At 35.4% G+C, this 18,070-nt stretch overlaps 1 protein-coding gene across 2 annotated transcripts in view; it reads left to right on the forward strand.

The window, feature by feature from the left end:
* The window catches only part of TLK1 (tousled like kinase 1), a 77,544-nt gene that overhangs the window by 27,599 nt on the left and 31,875 nt on the right, over positions 1-18,070 (forward strand). For both annotated transcript variants that reach the window (XM_049814115.1, XM_049814105.1), the window contains exons 2-5: positions 4,799-4,917; positions 9,440-9,511; positions 15,154-15,229; positions 17,806-17,852. In XM_049814115.1, the coding sequence (XP_049670072.1) occupies positions 4,804-4,917; positions 9,440-9,511; positions 15,154-15,229; positions 17,806-17,852 (309 nt within the window). In that variant the 5' untranslated portion in view covers positions 4,799-4,803. The remainder of the gene's footprint in view (positions 1-4,798; positions 4,918-9,439; positions 9,512-15,153; positions 15,230-17,805; positions 17,853-18,070) is intronic.

An 18,070-nucleotide genomic window follows, 5' to 3' on the forward strand; every position in this document is an offset into this window, starting at 1 on the left:
CTTTAGGGATTGCATTGCAATACTGTTAAACAGTGGTTTCTATACTTGGAATGGTTACCATGCTTAAAGTTTGGTATTCATAACTTCAAAGATTGTTTGATACCTTTAAAGGCATTTCGATTTAAAAAAAAAAAAAAGGGGGGGGGGGAACGGGACGGGGACTGTTTTCCAGGCTGCTTTTCCTTGCCATTTGAAATGTGTACTTTCCCCGCCCCCCCTTTATTCTCCCACCCCTCTCCTTTTAGCTGGATATTAGTTTGATTACTGATGTAAAGGATGCTGCTGTCAGTGAAGAGACGATGTGGTGGTAATACTATCAGTGTTAATGTGAAGTGTTCCTAAAAATATGTTGGACATAATTCTCATACCATGGGTGTTGCCATAAAATCTGAGTGCCTACTAGAAGCACATCAGGAAATTGGATTTACATTTGGGCTATTGTTGAACTGTCTTTCTTCTCTTCAATAGATAGGTCTCCGTGTTGAAGTATTTTGCTTTGGCATTAAAAGCTATATGCATGTAAGTCTGTTAAAGAAACCAGACCAAACCAGTATGCCTTTCACTTAAGTGAAAGGTGGTTTGTACTGGCCTTGAATTCAGGAGAAGGGGGCCTCAATCTAATCTGGAGGGTTGTTCTAAGAAGAATCTGGCTTCTGCATAATGAACTTTATGTTCATTGTAGAAAGCTGACAATGTGTGAAGCTGTTGATCTTTCTTCATCTCGAAGCTGTAATTGATTGCCAGATAACAAGAGTCCATTCAGGGTACTAAGAGAGTTGAAGATAAAGATTGAGTCTTGGAGCTGGATTCCATATTTAGTGGACAAGAAAGATATGTCTCATCTGTCAAGCCTTTGTGCTTGGGTCTGCAACGCTGCTCTGTAGTCTAGCAGTGTTTGAGATAAAGATCGTAGTACATGTGTATCCCAAAAGATCCAATTTAGGAGGTGACGACTTGCAGTTGCAACTCTCTGCTAAACTTTTTCTCCTAAAATGGCAGTTTTACTGAGGTATGAGCAAGTATGTGGTTAAATAACTGGATCTTTTGCAAGTATTTGTGTATTTGGAGGTGGGAGACTTTGGGGTACAGGTGTAGTTATACTTTATTGTTTTCTGGTCAGCAGCTCTGAAAAATTCAGACTACAATGGAGAATCCTCTGATTGCTTACATCTCTGTTTTGCTAAGGTAGAATACGGCGTAATTGATTATACCGAATGCCATGAAGAAGCCTATAAATTGCTTGTCTGAATTTATAACTTTGACTTTTGACATAACCCATTGCTTAAATTCTCAAAGGAGTTTAGAGTTCTCTTCAAAAGAGTTCTTGCAAAAAATGTCCTTTTCAGGACAAAAGCCCTGTATATTTATATTAGTTTTTAGAGGAGAGGCTGTATATATGGTTCTGAAAGATAAATTAATATGGAAGATACCACCACTCTCCAAAAATAAAACATCTTGATAGTGTTGGTAAGTTTTTAAAAAAATTACTAGAAGAAGTAAAAAAATCTGTAGCGGTTACAAGAAATAAAGAAAAGTAATTTTTTAGGGCTCTTCTGTGAGTGTCAGGTAATCTTCCAGGTGTTCTCTTTGGAAGACAGTGTAAGTTCGAATAGCAGTGGGTGGTAGCAATGCCAGTCTTTCAATTAGCGACATTGTAAACATGCTATAAGTACTTGTGTAACATAGTTGCGTGTCCTTTGAGTTAGTGAGTTGGCTTTCAGGGGCAAGAATGAAGTTAGTTCCAGTAAGAAGTCTGTGTATATTTTCAAAATTGTAACTTATGTCAGTCTTGTGAGCAGTCAAGTGTTCTGTGAGCAGGAGAATTTATAAAGTCTGGTGTTTAAAAAATTATATTTTTTATCCCTTTACATGAACTGCCTTAAAACTTACAGTATCTTCAAAAGTAGGTAACTTGTGCTGAGAACTGAAGGATGGAACAGAACTGCATGTTCTTGAAAAAACAGCTGTGTGTCTGGGAGTGAATGGTGTATTTTAAATTACAACATGAATGAGGAAGGCAGTTTAATAGATCTTCCTAGGATTTGCTCTGTGTTGAAAGGAGGTTTGAATCCAACTTTTGTGTCTTGTCCTTCAGATCACAAGGATGGCAGAGTGTGGGTTGCTTTTTGGTTCTGGATATTTAACAACAATAACAAAACCCAAACCAAAACAAAAACCCCAAACATAACAACAAAAAACCACTCCAGCAGAAACAATGAAGAGAATACAGTGCAGTCGTCAGTGTGTGTAGGCTCTAAAATCTGGGCAGAAAAAAAAAAGAGGGATTGTATTTCATTGGTACTATGGACTACCCCTTGACCTGCTAAATTACCATTCTGACTGGTAAGGTAACCCAGGGGTGCTGATCTATTTAGTGTATTAGTATCTAGATACAGTACATGAGACATGCAGTAGCAATTTTACCCTGCAGTACTTCAAATGAGCCTTAGCTATCCACAGTGATTATTGAGCTTCCCATATTTCATAAAATAAACAATATAAGGTATGATAGTATCTGTTTCCGTAATATATGCATGGTTTGTAATTGCTAGAATTATGTCAGCATTTTTAAGTAAGCTCTGTACTTTTGTGGGCAGTGACTATCAAGTAGGCTAGTAAATCAAAATATTGCTAGTCCTGCTTCATTAAATGGTTACTTTGATCGACTAATATTGGTTATTTCAGAGTGGCATACGCTTAAAACACTTTCAGTGTTACAAAGCAAAACAATAATCATTTAAACTTGCCTGACAGATCTGGTGTGATTAGTTTCTTACGCTTTTTGAGAGCAATATTTTCCCATTAAGGTATAGATGACATATAAACAAGGAAAGGTGTGCTGTACACATCTGCTTTAAAAAAAAAAAAGAAGCCTTATTGTACAATGTGTAAATGTAAGAACTATTTTATGCATATGAGAAGTGTACAATTTGGTTTTGAAACTCTTGGAAGCAGTACACAAGCACATTTTAGGAAGCAAGAGTTTAAAGAGGATTCCTGATTTTTCTGCACTGCGCATATATGTAGTAAAACAGTCTTTACCCCGGAGAGCTTAGAATCTAAAATATGTAGAAATTGGAGGAATTTTTCCTAGGCAAGTTCAGAAGCGGCGTTACAACTGCTGACAATAAGCCAGCTGCAGTTGCAAACTGGGTAATTCCGCTGCATTGCTGGAAGAGAGACCTCCAGCTCTGTACGTGGCTGTGTTTGGGTAAACTTCCCCACCTCCAGAAAAAAAAAGCGGTATCCTCAACCTGCCACTTGCAGTTTGATTTTTCAAGAGAAGGCTCTGCCAGCAACACATTTTGTGAATGTCTCCTTCCTGACTGTTTTTCTCTTGGTTTGGTTTTCTTCCATCAGAGGAGGTCTGGGTACCGGGCTCTGCAGTAAAGGAGCACTGACACTGCACTTGCTGTCATCTGCCTTCCTGCGGGAACAAGGGCAACTTGAATTAGCCAAATAGCAGAGCCAGGAGGGTTAGCTGCATGGCCAGGAGTGGCCAAAATGTATGGTACAGACAGGCCTGTCTAGTTCTTGAATGTTAAAGGTTTGTGAGTTACCCTAGAGTCATAGAAGAAAGTGTCTCGTGTCTTATTAGTGGTGAGGAAAGCTACGCTGATGCCTTAGTTATGAGGATGCATAGCTGATGGGTAGAAGTTCATAGTAGCTCTTAAATGTTGGAAGCTGTAGTTTTCACGAAAAGGGAATTCCAAAAGCTTTTTTTCATATCGCCATGTGAATATACATAGTTATTACTTGCAGCCCTTTCTGAACTGCTGTGTTGTCCTATGGGACTGAAAAGCACAAACTTGTGTTGAGAAAAATGAGGCTGTATCACTTTATATGGTACTTGAAGGATATGCTATTAAAGTAGTGCATTAAGACTTTGGCATTAAATATCTTATTTAAAATAAAGCAACTGAAATGTTTCCAACTGAAGATAAACTGAGTGTTCAGGTAGTTGCAAAGATAAAAACAAAGAACGCAGTTTGTGTAAATACGGAAGACTATTTGTCTAGATCATCTTTCAGACTCATTAAACAGCCATAAGTGATTTAAATACAAATTAGAAAGCTGCACATCATGTTGCAGCCTACTCATGTAGGCTGAGCTCATCAGAAACTCCTTTTGTTCCTCCATTTCCTTCCACCTTACTTTCCCTGCCGATGCCAGCAGCACTGCTTTACCCCGTTGAGCCAGGCTCTGTCAGAGGCACCACCTGTGCAAGGATCCCTGTTACTCTTCGCTCCTTTTGTATTGCTGATCCCACTCCTTGCTTCTCTGCCCTTTGAACCTCCATATAACCCTGCATTCCCCTGCACGTGTTTGGGACTGTAGTCTGCCTTCTGATTTTCCTTTTTTTCCTGTGATTCTTACTTGTTTGTCTTGGGCATTGATATGTTGATAGCCTAAACAATTTAAATAATATGGAAAACAAGGGGATTGCAGAATTGGGAGGGTTTATGCTGGGAAGTCTTTTGCTCCTGTTAGCTAGTTTTTAATCTATAAATAATTGCCTGGTTGGCACATTGCATGCTGCAGACTCTATGTCTTTTAGACGCCTCTAACAGGTTCTAGTTTTCACCGAAATTGGCAAGGCTATTCTGATTCACAGAACTTTCCCTAAAATTTCTGGAATTCATTGAGTGCATTCATTATTGGGTAACAGATGGTGAATCATTGTCAAGTTGAGGCTATAAATCCTTTCTTTGCGTAGGCCAGTGGTATGTTCAGCTTGTTTGTAAAATATTCCACTGCAAATATTAGGGACTATAATGAATTTATTTACCTTTTTTAGGAGCAATGGATGAGCTTCATAGCCTGGACCCAAGAAGACAAGAATTGTTAGAGGCAAGATTTACAGGAGTAGTAAGTGGAAGCACTGGGAGTACTGGAAGTTGCAGTGTTGGAGCTAAAGTAAGTTCTAAGAGCAGCCATCCAGATCTGCCGTCTTTGAAATACTAATTTATCTCATAGTGTCTCACTTTTATATTGCCCATGTGATTTACTTGCAAAAGTACTGGGTTGGAAGAGGGTCTCGGAAAAACTTTGTTAGTCTGTTATTTTGCTGTGAGGTAGCATTGTTTATCCTGAACCTGTCTATGACATGGACGTTGAATTGTTCTTAAAAACACCAAAGAATGGCCTTATACAGGCTCTTTTGTGGTTTTGCTCTAGAGCACGTGTGATCAGAGATGGAAGTTTTTCCCAGTGTTTAAGTGGAGTTGTCCCTTCTGCAGATGGCCAACTACTTACAGTTAGGCTTGAAATAGACACACGGAATCTGGTGTGACTTCTGTTTTTAAGATTAAACTTGTTTGAAGACTAATATATCTAGATTAACAAAGCCAAATTCTTACAACTTTTCCAGACATTTATATCAATTTTACCTACTTTCATTGTAGACTTTCTGCAGTCTGTTTGTTAGTACCTAAATCAGGATGCAACACTTGAGGTAAAAGCTTATGAACATGGAATAGCAGGGCTTAATTTAAGCAGGGCTTAAAAAACCTTCCATATGTTATATATTACCCTTCAGTTGATACATCTGCAAAATAAATTTGCCTTTATTATGAATTCTGTTGAAGTTACTAGCTTCAACTTCCAAGACCAATTTCTGCAGTACTATTGCCTAGCCAGAGGTACTCCATTTTGTATGTGTGTATTTTAATGTTCTTTACCAAGTGTAGTAGTAGTTAATAAACTGATGTTAAAAAGCTGTAATACTAATTTTTTAGGCACATTTCCCCCACGACCAAAGTACTTTTGAATTCTGTTTCCAAAGTGTTTGCAGTGTCCTCATATTTTAAGTATTTTATACAAACTTGGTTAGTATTTTTTACTTCCTATTCCACATTTTAATTACCAGTCTAGATTACGGAACAAAGTACTACCTGATAGCAGATGTTGATGAAATTTCTGGAGATATGTGATGTATTGATGACTATTAACAAACTAAAAAGAATTTAAATCAGTGCATTGTGATCTTGCATCATACTTTCTTAAGTTGTTTTTGAGAGTGACATGAAGGTGTCATGGTTTAACCCCAGCCAGGAACTATGCACCATGCAGTCGCTAGCTCACTCCTCCCTCCTCCCAGTGGGATGGGGAGGAGAATTGAAATAAAGTAGTAAAATTTGTGGGTTGAGATAAGAATGGTTTAATAACTAAAGTAAAATAAAATATAATAATAACAATAATAAAATATTATTAGTATAATAATAATAATAGTAATGAGAAGGAATATAACCTATTATTAGTATAATAATAATAGTAATGAGAAGGAATATAACCAAAAAAAGAGAGAGAAATAAACCCCAAGAAAATACCAGTGACGCACAACGCAATTGCTCACCACCTGCTGACCAATGCCCAAGCAGCAATCTGCCCCCCTGCCCAGGTCCCCCAAGTTTATATACTGAGTATGACGTTCTATGGTACAGAATATCCCTCTGGCTAGTTCTGGTCAGCTGTGCTGGCCATGCTCCCTTCCAGCTTCTTGTACACCTGCTTGCTGGCAGAGCATGGGAAACTGAAAAATCCTTAGCTTAGGATAAGCGCTACTTAGCAACAAGTAAAACATCAGTGTGTTATCAACATTATTCTCACACTAAATTCAAAACACAGCACTGTACCAGCTACTAAGAAGAAAATTAACTCTATCCCAGCTGAAACCAGGGCAGAAGGTAACTGTCACAGAGCTGTGAAAAAGGTGACGTATCACTTCTGTTACTACCATCTTAACCAAGAAGTGAGTTAAATGGTCAGGGGAAGGAATCAGGTTGGATTGACACAGTGTGGTTGATGCACTGTTGTTTTCTCTTTTTATTCAATTGCCTTCTAATTATGACTGAAAAAATATATACTTGCCATATCTTATGATTAAAATTAGATAGAGACAAACCCCGTATTTCTGGTCCATCTTTCTTTGTTTCTTCCTTGGGTTCTCTACCATTACTTCCCTGATTTATTAGCTCATTGCAATTGCTCAGGTAATTGCTTATAATTCAAATGAGGATTTGTCTTTTTCATGACTAGATCTGTATCTTCTTCTAAATTCATTTAACTTCAATGTATTTATAAACCCTTCTATTAGTTTTCGATACAGCTGTGTTGGTCCCTGGCCTTATTGCCAGTCTTTCCTCCTCAGAATCTGTCTGCTGGTATGTGTGTAATACATTTTCTTAAAAAGTAATTATCAAGTTTCTTAGGGTTCCTTTTCTTTAAACTTTGATCTCCTATGTGTTGATTTGATGCTTAACATTTCCATAAATCTCTTCAAGGCTTTATTTGTTGTCTGTTCAGCTGATTTCACTTTTAGCCAAATTACATTCCACTTTCAGGTTCTCAGTTTGTTTATCCAAATTAGCAAGAAATAAAAAAATTAAAACAGCTGATTTTCTTTTTCACTCTACCATGTAAAACATAAATTTATTGCCCTGACATATTCCAAGATCTGTTTGAACAGATATCTGTATCTCATCCAGTTGGTTTCCAAACAGATAGTAGGATAAAGTGTTGGGGTTTTTTCAATGCTACCAAATTATTTGGTAATTGTTTGCAGAAGATACTACTACCACTGTCTTCTGATTGATGCAGATCCTCACCTAAGACACTGTTGTTCTTACCTTTAACCAGAAATATTCCACAAATTATCTTTCAGTATACAGTGCAATGTCTCTTTTTTTTTTTTTTCCCTGCTTAATTTTTGTTTGGTTTTGGGAGGCAGGGAGGTAGAGTTGAATACTAATACCTAGTCCTGCGATTTCTCCCACTATCAGTAAAATGGCAATTATATCAGTTTTGTTTGTATTTCTTTTATTTCTGACCCTTCAGTGTATCCAAGCAGATAACATGAAATGTAGTAGCCGATCTGGGCTGTGTTTGGAATATGCTTGCATTTATTTTTTTTTTAATATAGTCTTTAGTCTTGGTGGGGGTTGTTGAGAGAGACTTATCTGATTTCTATTAAAAAAACTGATAAAACCTTTTTGATCTGATGTGCAGAGGTAACTGGCAAAATGTGATGTATAAATAGGATCCATTGGTCTGCTTTCACTTTGAAGGCAAAAATGAGAAAACTTCCTCTTTGCATACATACCCAAATCCACACGTACCAAATTCTCGTTTTCCTAACCTAGCAAGACAATGCAGAGGTTGCAGCTGCGCTTACTGGTTCTTTTTTGAAACATTCTGGTCATTATTCTTTTAGTAATGAAATTGAGATGTGCCCTTATTTATTTGGACTAGTATTTTGAAAGCCTACCTTATTTACTGTTTTGCTGAAGAGTTTTGGAATTGCTGGGGGGGCGGGGGGGGAGGAGCACATCATCTTCAAGCTTTTTCAGTAAGCAAGGGTAGAAATATGAATATGGGTTACTGAGATTATTGTATTAGCTGACTCTGATGACCAGATACTGAGACATCGCAAGGAGGAACTACATAGAGGCATTTCTGTACTAGAGACAGCATGGGGAAAACTCACATGGAAATTCTGTGGGTTTAGTTAACATTTATCCAGAAATTTTTATTCAGAGACAATCTAGTTATTCAGAAGATGTCACAGATCAGTATTGTCTTGCAAACTGATGCAGTGCTGGAATTTTTAATGCTTTGAAGCAAGCTGAGTGTTTGCCTGGAACTAGTTGTTGTTTCACTTCAAAATATTTATTCTGCCTTCCTATATGGAAGAGAATAATACAGTGGTATAAGATTATTTTTTCTTTTAATAAAAAGAAGCTTAACTGATGTTGTCATTTTTTTGTTATGTGAACATGGAATAGACTCTTTCAATAAAATATCTTCGTTGCCATTCTGTGTTCAAAGGATCTCTGAATAAATTAGCCTTAGAAAATAAATATTGTAACTAGAGACTACTTCACAGTTTTTATCTTTTTTTTTCCTCACTAGTCTAAATTTGTTACTTTGAGGAAATGGTTTGTTTTAAGAATGTAGAATAATATTGTCAATAGGTTGTAATTTTCTGTCACTGCAGAGATTATTTTTTTTTAATCTATTCAATAGCCTAGTATCTGTCTTGGAGAGAATTAAACCCTCCTCTTCTTTGAAAAATTAAAATTTGTTGTAGTTTTCAGCTCTTCAGCAATATTGGCTCTTTAAGTCCATTCTGTGGAATCATTTGGTGGGGTTTTTTCATTGGATGTTTTGCTGTTCCCAAATCAGACTGAAATGGTTTTGAATGTTCTAGGGTTTTACTTGGCTTAAAAGCAATCGAAATACAGAATTTACTGTGCTCTATCAAAACATCCACTTGCTAAACTTTTTATCCCCCTTGCAAGCACAAGTGCTCTACAGTTAATCAATTTTGCCTCGCAAGCATGAAATTTTATTACTGTTACTTAAAACTGTGAGTGATAATAGTGGATTAGCTGTTTTATAAATCTGTATATAATGTTTAGTATTTTATTTGTCTTGGTAGGCCTCAACAAATAACGAAAGTTCAAATCACAGTTTCGGAAGCTTGGGATCTTTAAGTGATAAGGAATCAGAGGTAAGTATATGGGGCAGATTGATACTACCTTAAAATTTTGATGCTAACAAGTAATAATTTTATATTCTACTTTGATACCTTGCTTTATATAGAAACTTTTAAAGTAAAATGCAAAATACACAACTAGATAGGAAAAAGCATACTTTAGTAAAAGATACCATCTCTTGGAGGAGGAGATATGCCTTCATAAAAGTTTCTTTGGATTTTTGGTCATTAAACTAACTGCTTCTGCTTCTTTGTTATCTGTGTAGTCATGCCGTGAGGATACATACAGCTTTTGGAGCTGAAAATGCTTAAACAGTTTGCTGTGTCTTTTGTTTAATAAGTAAGAAGGTTTTCATCAGCACAGATAAACTTTGACTAGTCTTTGGCTGCATCTTTGAAAATACTCTAGAAACTAGTTTGCTATGTTTTCTTTAAAAATGTGGATTTACTCAAGATCAGACAGTAGCTATCATCTGCATTTGTAAAAGCTGCAGTTGTCACTGTGTATTTTTTTACCTAGTACCACTTCATAATCCAAAAAAGTATTCATACTCCTATTAGGTTTTAATATGCAGAGTGCAGTCTTTCCCAGAGTAGATTTTCCTCTTAGTTACCAGCGTTGATATAGTTGCACTAATGCAGCTTTTACAGTTCATGTCTTATGCGGTCGGTGAGTCCCTCTGACAGTTTTGCCTGTGTATATCACAGATTGCATCGATAAGATTATACTCATCGTAAGCAAGTGCGTATTTCAAACCCAGACTAGACCTGTGTTTGAGTACATGCCGTGCTGGAGGGAGGGTCGTTTGGAATGTGCTTTTGACGTTATTCTCGCATGTTAAATCTTTATTTTGGGGCCTAATTTTTCATTTGCTCAGTCACTATGAGACACTGTCTGATGTTTGCTTTTATACTGGGCTGACCAGCAAGTGAATGTAGTCGGTTCCCAAGACCAATACCTTATAAATAAATGTTCTGTATCTGTGATTTCATGTTTTTCTCTTTGAAAAAGGCTCTGCTATGTTTTTTACCCTTGCCTTTCCCAGCTGGGTTTTTATTTCAATTGTATATAGACTGTTTTCTTAACCGCAAGAGTCTGTCTGCCTGTTGTTTTACTTCATGGCTTTTTCTAGAAATACTTCGGGCAGTGTTGCAGTGATGCAGTTCTGATGTAGGTGTGAGAATGGAAATGTGCTGCAGTAGACTGAAGGTTACAATGCATTATTGCGATTCCTTGATGCAAAAATGTGTCTGGGAGTAGTTGAGTGATCTCAGAACACTGACTATATGTGTAGTAACTTTTTGGTGTAGAAAAATGTAATTTTACGGTTGTGTACATGAGATAAAGAGGCAAGGTTTTTCCACGGCATGTAAGTTTGAAAGTTCAACCCGTATCTTCAGTCTCTGCACAGTGTTTTAACCTCAAGCCATGCTTCTGGGTAGGGATAATTTTTTTTTATTTTTTTTTTTTTTAATATTCTAAGACTTGGATTCTAAAATTGAAATAGACTTTTTTTCTAAGAAGTCCCTGCAGAGATCTCCAGTGCACACTGGTCCAGGTTTCTTCTGTTTTCTGAAAGATGAGTCTTAATGACATTGAATAATGAAATATGATTTCTTGATCCATTTTCAGAAGTTGTCAGCTGCATTCACTTAAATTAAGTTACAGTTGTAATATCAAATATAAGTTTTTAGAGTTTTGTTCTTAAAATAACATCTGGTTCCTTACATGCTGTAATCCTATAAAAAGTACACTTCAGTTCTTAATATTGCAAACAGGTTGTGCGATTTTTTTGTGGTTTTTGTTTTTTTTAATGGTGTGACAATGAAGGTTTCACAAGAGTAGGGAATTCCTCTTGTGGATGGTAGTGTAGAAATACAAAGACTTACTCATAACCAAAACAGTGCCATCATTTGATATTGAGAGAGAACTGTTGTACTACAATAGCTTTTGGGAGGAAAAAAAATGTAGAAATGCAAATCTCGGAATTGTTGAAATTAATTTCTAGCAAGAATGTCAGTTTCTGATCAAATTGTGATGGTACATTCATGTCATCATTCCATGCTTTCATCACTAAGTGGCACAGTAAAAGAAAGTAAGTCTTTCACGCTTATTTTTCAAAACAAGGCACACACACCTTTTTGTTTTTCTGGTCTGCATTTTTTTATTATTTATTTTTTGCACACAGGATTGCAGAAAATACAACTATTAGAAATTAGTAGTCTTTTTTTTTTTCTGTCTGATGGATGTATAAAGAGGGGCAACTTCTCTGAGTAATAGTTTTAATTGAGATGCTTCACAGAGGTAAACTTTGATCTGCAGAGTAACTTGAAACCAGGCTTTATTCTGGATCCAGTTCAGCACTATGAGCAATAAACATTAGCTGGATGTTTGATCTTAATATACAGACCTGAATTCCATTTTCTTTTTAAATGTACATATTATTTTATTAAGTGCTTTGTTGCTGTGGTACATAGGTCTTAATTTGAATGTGTATTAGCTGCTTGTAGTTGAGATAAATCCTAAATTGGCTACCTCAGGTTGTGAACAAGTGCTTCTGGTAGTCCCCACCATTCCTCATTAAAGTAGATTACTCCTTCTTGTTTTGGTTACAAATACATTCTTTTATTTATAACTAGTATTTTCTGTTCTCTGTAGATAATGAATTATTTAAAGGAGGACAGCTTTGTCTGTGGCTTCATTTGTCCAGTTTGATTAGTTGTTTAAGTGTTTTGCTCTCCTTGCTTGTAGCTGTTTAGTTGCTGTGGTTCCCAATAATACAGAACACTCATTATAAATGTAATTTCAGAAGTAACTAAAGGTTTGTTCTAATTGGAATTTATAATGTGTTGCAGAGGAAAACAGCACTGCTGTATTTGTTTGCTGTAGTTGTAAAGCTTTGAGGGGATGGTAGGATTTAGAAGAAAATAATTGTGGAAAACTATCAACTCATTCATTATGCATGTGAAAATATTAACAACTAAAAAATCATAACTATTAAGCATACTGGAGATTTGAGTGTTGAGAGACAAAAAAAAAAATCTTTTCTTTTATTACACAATTTTAATTTATTCTCTTTTTCCTCTGCAAAAATAACTTCCTGAGTTATGCTGTTACCGGTTCTACAATAATGGTAGAAGATATTTAACTATAAATAAAATGTATAAAAATACTTATCTGAGTGATTTTTAAAAGGAAATTAACTAGTTGAGAATTGGTACTTACAAATCTTTATTTTATAAAAGAGGATGTGAAAAGCCAAGATTTAAAACTATAAATGTGAAGACCCAGGGGAAGCACATTAAAGTTGAGGGGTAAACTAGGATCAAGACCATGAAGCGTGAGGCTCTGCTAATATGCCAAGCTGTGGGTAACTTTAACATAGCTTTACAATCTAACTTTAGATAACTTCAAAACTATTTTGTCTTGCTTATGAAATAGTGGGATTTTATTCTAAGTCATGGCTATATGTAAATCCTTCTGAAGTGACTGAAAGCAGCTTCAATCTTCATTTATCAGGAGGATACTCCTCAGCCCTATTAGTCTTCAGTTTCTTGTAATTCATATGATTCCATTCATTAGAAAGGATTTTGGAGAACATTTTATAGTGATTGATGTATGCTGTACATTACCATGTGAATTTTGTGCTTAGAAAAGGTGAACATGCCGTTGTTGGGTAACCTCATTAATAACCTCATTAGTGTGCTAATACTTTTAAGTTTGGAAGGTTAAATTAAACACTGAAAGAAATCAGAAGAGCTTAAGGAAATAGACATTTATGAATTATTTGAGTTTCAGTTTTAAAACTATACACCTCTTTAAACATCTGGTTTTTAAATACAAGACATCAGTCACTGCAACTGGAAACTAATTTTGGTGGGGAAATCTTAAATGTTTAGTCATTAATTAGCTTTTAAACAACTGGGTTTTTTGCTTGATATGGTAGGTAAAATTGACTACATTAGAATGATAACTGCAAAATTGAAAGCTGGAAAATAAGAATAACATGGAAACACTTAGTTAAATAGTTTCAATTTAGTCTTGTGCAAAGATAGCTTAATGTTACCTATTTACCTGGCAGTAATTGCAAATTATTAAAATAATATTTCTAAGCTATGCTTTCTGCTTTTAGAATCGTACAGTCTTAAGAAAAATTCATTTCTTGGAGTCTGTGTTGCACAGTTTGCTAACATACGATAGCAGTGTAAAAGATGCAGATTTTGGCTGGAAGAGTTTATTTAAAATAAAATTTATGTAAATCGAATTTCATTTGTAGCCTGATAATACAACAGTTACAACTGTAAAACTTCCAAAGGTGTTTTTATGAAGCTATCCACAGAGCTAAAACTTAAAAAAAATACATGGTATAGATAAGGAGGACCTTTCTTGTCCTGACTATTCTTTTATAGACTGATAATTTTCTATGGATCACAGAAAACTTAAAGTGGTTCTTTGCCAAAATAAATATTTTGGGATATTTGTAGTAAATTTATATCTGAAGATACCCATGTGAAGATTTTGGAACTGAAACATACTTTAAATGCTTTTAGTGATGGGTTGAAATTTGAATTTTGATTATGATGGTATCGTAAAAAAATGAAGCATCTTATCACTGATCTCAAATTTTTATCACTGATCTCAAATTTAGTCTGAGATATTAGGGACCATTGATTTCTTGACTGTAAAACAGAATTCATGTAATGTCTTCTATGCTTTCTCCAGTTACTAGTATGAGGCTCCTTGGAGGCCTCATACACGCACAGCTGCAGTATCTTTTCCTTGAACCAAAGCAGCCTGTAGAATTTAACTTACACTGGGGACACTAAGTGGTTTGAATCCTCAGATCAAGGGAGAGAAAATGTAATTTAGAGATGCTTCTGATCGCAGTCCTTTCTTGCTGTCTGTATTGTACATGCTGATTGTAGATTCTGGGCAACTACATATAGTATTTCTGGAATAAATTTTTAACAGATCTGTATTTTTTCACTTATCATTGATGTTTGTCTTTTATTTCTTGAGATATAATGGGGAGGGATAACAACACTTTCTAAGTGCAAAGATACTAAAATTTTGAGTAGTTGCTCTCTCTGGTTTTTTTTGTTTGTTTATTTTTAAATCCTAAGCAAATTCTAGAAATCTACAGTTTATGTTTGGAGATGACTTCTGCACTTCCAAAAATGCGTAACGTTATTGGCTTCCTATTGAAGCACTAGAATTTTGTGTTTATACTGTGGCAATGTATAGAAAACACCATCAAGAATCAGCTTATTTCACAAAGTATTAAGCTTTAAAACACCCACAACAATAATATGAAGATCTTGGCAAAATGTAGCTATAAGTGAAACCAAATTGGGTGTTCATAAACCCTAGAATAGATGAAAAGGTATAATTGCTTAACAATTAATATGTAGAATTGCCTTCTGGGAAATTATTTTAAGAAATTTTTTTCTCACTTTCTTAAATACCTTTTCTAGCTTGTATTTATCTGATTGACTAAGGATCATATTATCTACTTTAACTATGATCTGAAATTACATCCCCGCTGAATTGTGAAATCATATTTTATGAATGAGGATTTAAATTTATTTCATAATAATGTAGCAATAATATAAATAAATAGTCTGATGTTGGATCGTGTTCTTTTTGTTGTTTGTAGACGCCAGAGAAGAAACAGTCAGAACCTTCTAGAGGAAGAAAAAGAAAAGCAGACACTCAGAGTGAAAGCAGCCAAGGTAAACTAAAATGTAAATGAATTAGATAGTTATTGCATGTATTTAATCAAATTACAATGCAAAAGGTTTTGACAGCCTTAAAAATTCTGTATTTTTGCTTGCATAAGACGTGTGTTGGGTTTTGGATGGTAAATATGTATCCTCCTGCTCCCCCACCCTCATTTGTCACTGGAAGGGATTGGCAAGTAAAACCTGAATTGATCTGGTACTTGCCCATAAGAATTGTGTGCTACTGTGTGTGTAACTTGCAGCTATGATACAACTCTACACTTTTAAGAGTTATAGCAGCTCTTCTCATCCAAAATACCTTTGTGGTTTGTATTTCTTTTCAGTAGGTAAGGGGGGGAAGTGATTACAGAATATAATATCTGATTGCTTGTTTTTCAGGTATGTTTAAAAATTGAATTTTATTCTTCCTTTTCTATGGATTATCGTACAGTGTAGTTGTCTAAAGGGATGGGAAAATTGGGATGAGACCAATTTCAAGTTTAATATTTACAAAGCGTAGTTTTTGTCATTCTTCTCTTTAACATGACTTTTGGGGGAGGAATGGTGGAAATTTAACCTCAAGACAAAAATTCGTCAAAAAGGGAGAGGAAATAGTTTTGGTAACAACTGTATTAGCTTTTTTTGGTTTCTAACTGAGCTAGGAAATGTCACTTCAGATACATATCGATGGGCTCCATATCTAGAAGTCTTCATGATGTAACATGCTATTAGTAAAAGAATTATGTAGTTTGACTAAAATTAATTTCTTTGTAAGTGTTGCTTCACAGAGACCTGCTTTGTTCAAAGAACTTGAATGAAATTTCCTATTTCCATTGTTCTAGTAGCCTATCCTTCCTGCTACCAATGAGAGTTGAAATTAGAGATGGTAGAAATTTTAGGAACTTTTTGGCATAGACAACATGATTATAATGTCTTATAATTACTATTTTACTGTCAGCAACAGTGAAACCGAATAGGCTGCACTGCAGTATTCTCAAGGAACTGGCCTAGAAAACTGAAGTGTATTGGAGTGATACCGTACAGTTGAAGCACGGCAAATACTGCTGTTGGATCTCTTGTTCCTTTTTTTCAATACTTCTCTTGTATATTGCATACCTATGATTTTGACTTTGTAATATGCAAAATAATCCATAAATATTGAAGAAAAGTATTGTTTAGAACATGGAGGTAATTGGAAAGTGGGATAAAATCAGTGTAAATCTATTCATAATTGGCTGTGCCAAAATAATTTGATGTATTTCCTCAGTGCAGAGTTCTGTAACGTAACATAGATTTTTCTATACTGAAAAGGAATGCAGCCTGTCTCATATATCTGGATGAAAGCAAATTTTAATTTGATAAAGCAATATATGAGAATTAAGCATGAAGACAGAAACCACAAGCAGAATTATAGGGTAGGTAAAGAACTGGCTAGAGGGCAGTAGCAATGCTATCTATGTACACTAACTGGGTAACTACTGGAGGAATTAGCTGTGTGTTGTTCCAGGTCTTTGAATTATTTTATCTAAATATGTTAAAAGTCTTGACACAAAAAGGGCTGCCAAATGTTTCTGTTTCTTCATGGTATTTCTTAGTGCCACAATGTTGTGTAGCAGTGACAATATAGAGGCATATTGGACTAGAAAGAATGCTATTGCTGAAGCAATAGAAAAGCTTGAAAATCTTTGCTAAGAAGTCCAAAATTACATTTTTAGACCTATGTGTAATGATCTCCTAATTTATCGCAAAAATTTCATTCTATAAAGAAAAAAGCTTTGAACAATGGTCTCTTTTCAAGATGTCTCCTAACAGGTAGTCTGGCCTGTATAAGAGACATGTACAGTCTTAAGATTTATCTTAGGGCCAAATAGAAGAAAACATTCATGCCATTGGGTAAGGCATTGGTGCAATCTCTGGAATGCCACATAAGGGTCAGGTCTTCATGTTGAAGAAAGACTAATTCACATGGGTACTCCTGAAGTCTCAATACCCATTAAGATAAAAGAAATTCTACTCTCTCATTCTGCAATATTTATGTCCCTAGTTAACCTTGTGAGTTAGCAGATTCATAATCAGGTTGGTAGGAATGGAAATACTTGTCATCCTCCATGCCCACGCTATTACTAGCACTTGGGGAAATCCTTGGGCTGAACATTTGGGCACAATAACTCACATGGAGCAGATAATGTTAGTAGACTTGGTTAATTTGTTATTTTGGAAGTTGGTGAACTTTGAGATGGTGCTTGAAAAGGGGAGGGACTTAAAGCTAAAGGTTTGATATGTAGGATGAGAGATGAATTTCCTGTTATCTACAAGAGGTCTAGGCTTACTGCTAAATCTGCACTAATCTGGTTTAGGAATTGAAGTGTGACTTAATTTCTGATTTCTCAATGAATAGAATATGCAAATCTCTTTGTTGTGGCCAATCCCTTAATTATCTACATAGGGAGATGACGTATTAGCACATCAAAGAAAACCAATTAACAAGCGGTAAGACTTTGCTATAATTACTCTTCAGGTAAAAATGTAAGACACATCTCTAAGTGATTTATTTAATCAATTCTAATGTATTAATGTATTTGTTTCAGGAAAGAATATTGGGGGACGTGGTCACAAGATTAGTGACTATTTTGAGGTAAGGTTTTTGTGTGTTTGTAAAATTTACTTTAGCTTTAAAATTTACTTCTGGCTTTTTTTGGATGTTAAAAAATGTTTGCTTGTAATGGACAGGCTTCTTGAGAGGATATTTTCTTTTTCTTTATGTCAGTTTATGAGTATTAAACCTTGAATTAGAGATGCAGTGATCTCTTGGTGCAGCCTGAGCTAAAATACAAAACCCATTTTCTTTCATGC

The sequence above is a fragment of the Accipiter gentilis genome, chromosome 1, assembly GCF_929443795.1.
Source record: "Accipiter gentilis chromosome 1, bAccGen1.1, whole genome shotgun sequence".
Lineage (NCBI taxonomy): Eukaryota > Metazoa > Chordata > Aves > Accipitriformes > Accipitridae > Astur > Astur gentilis.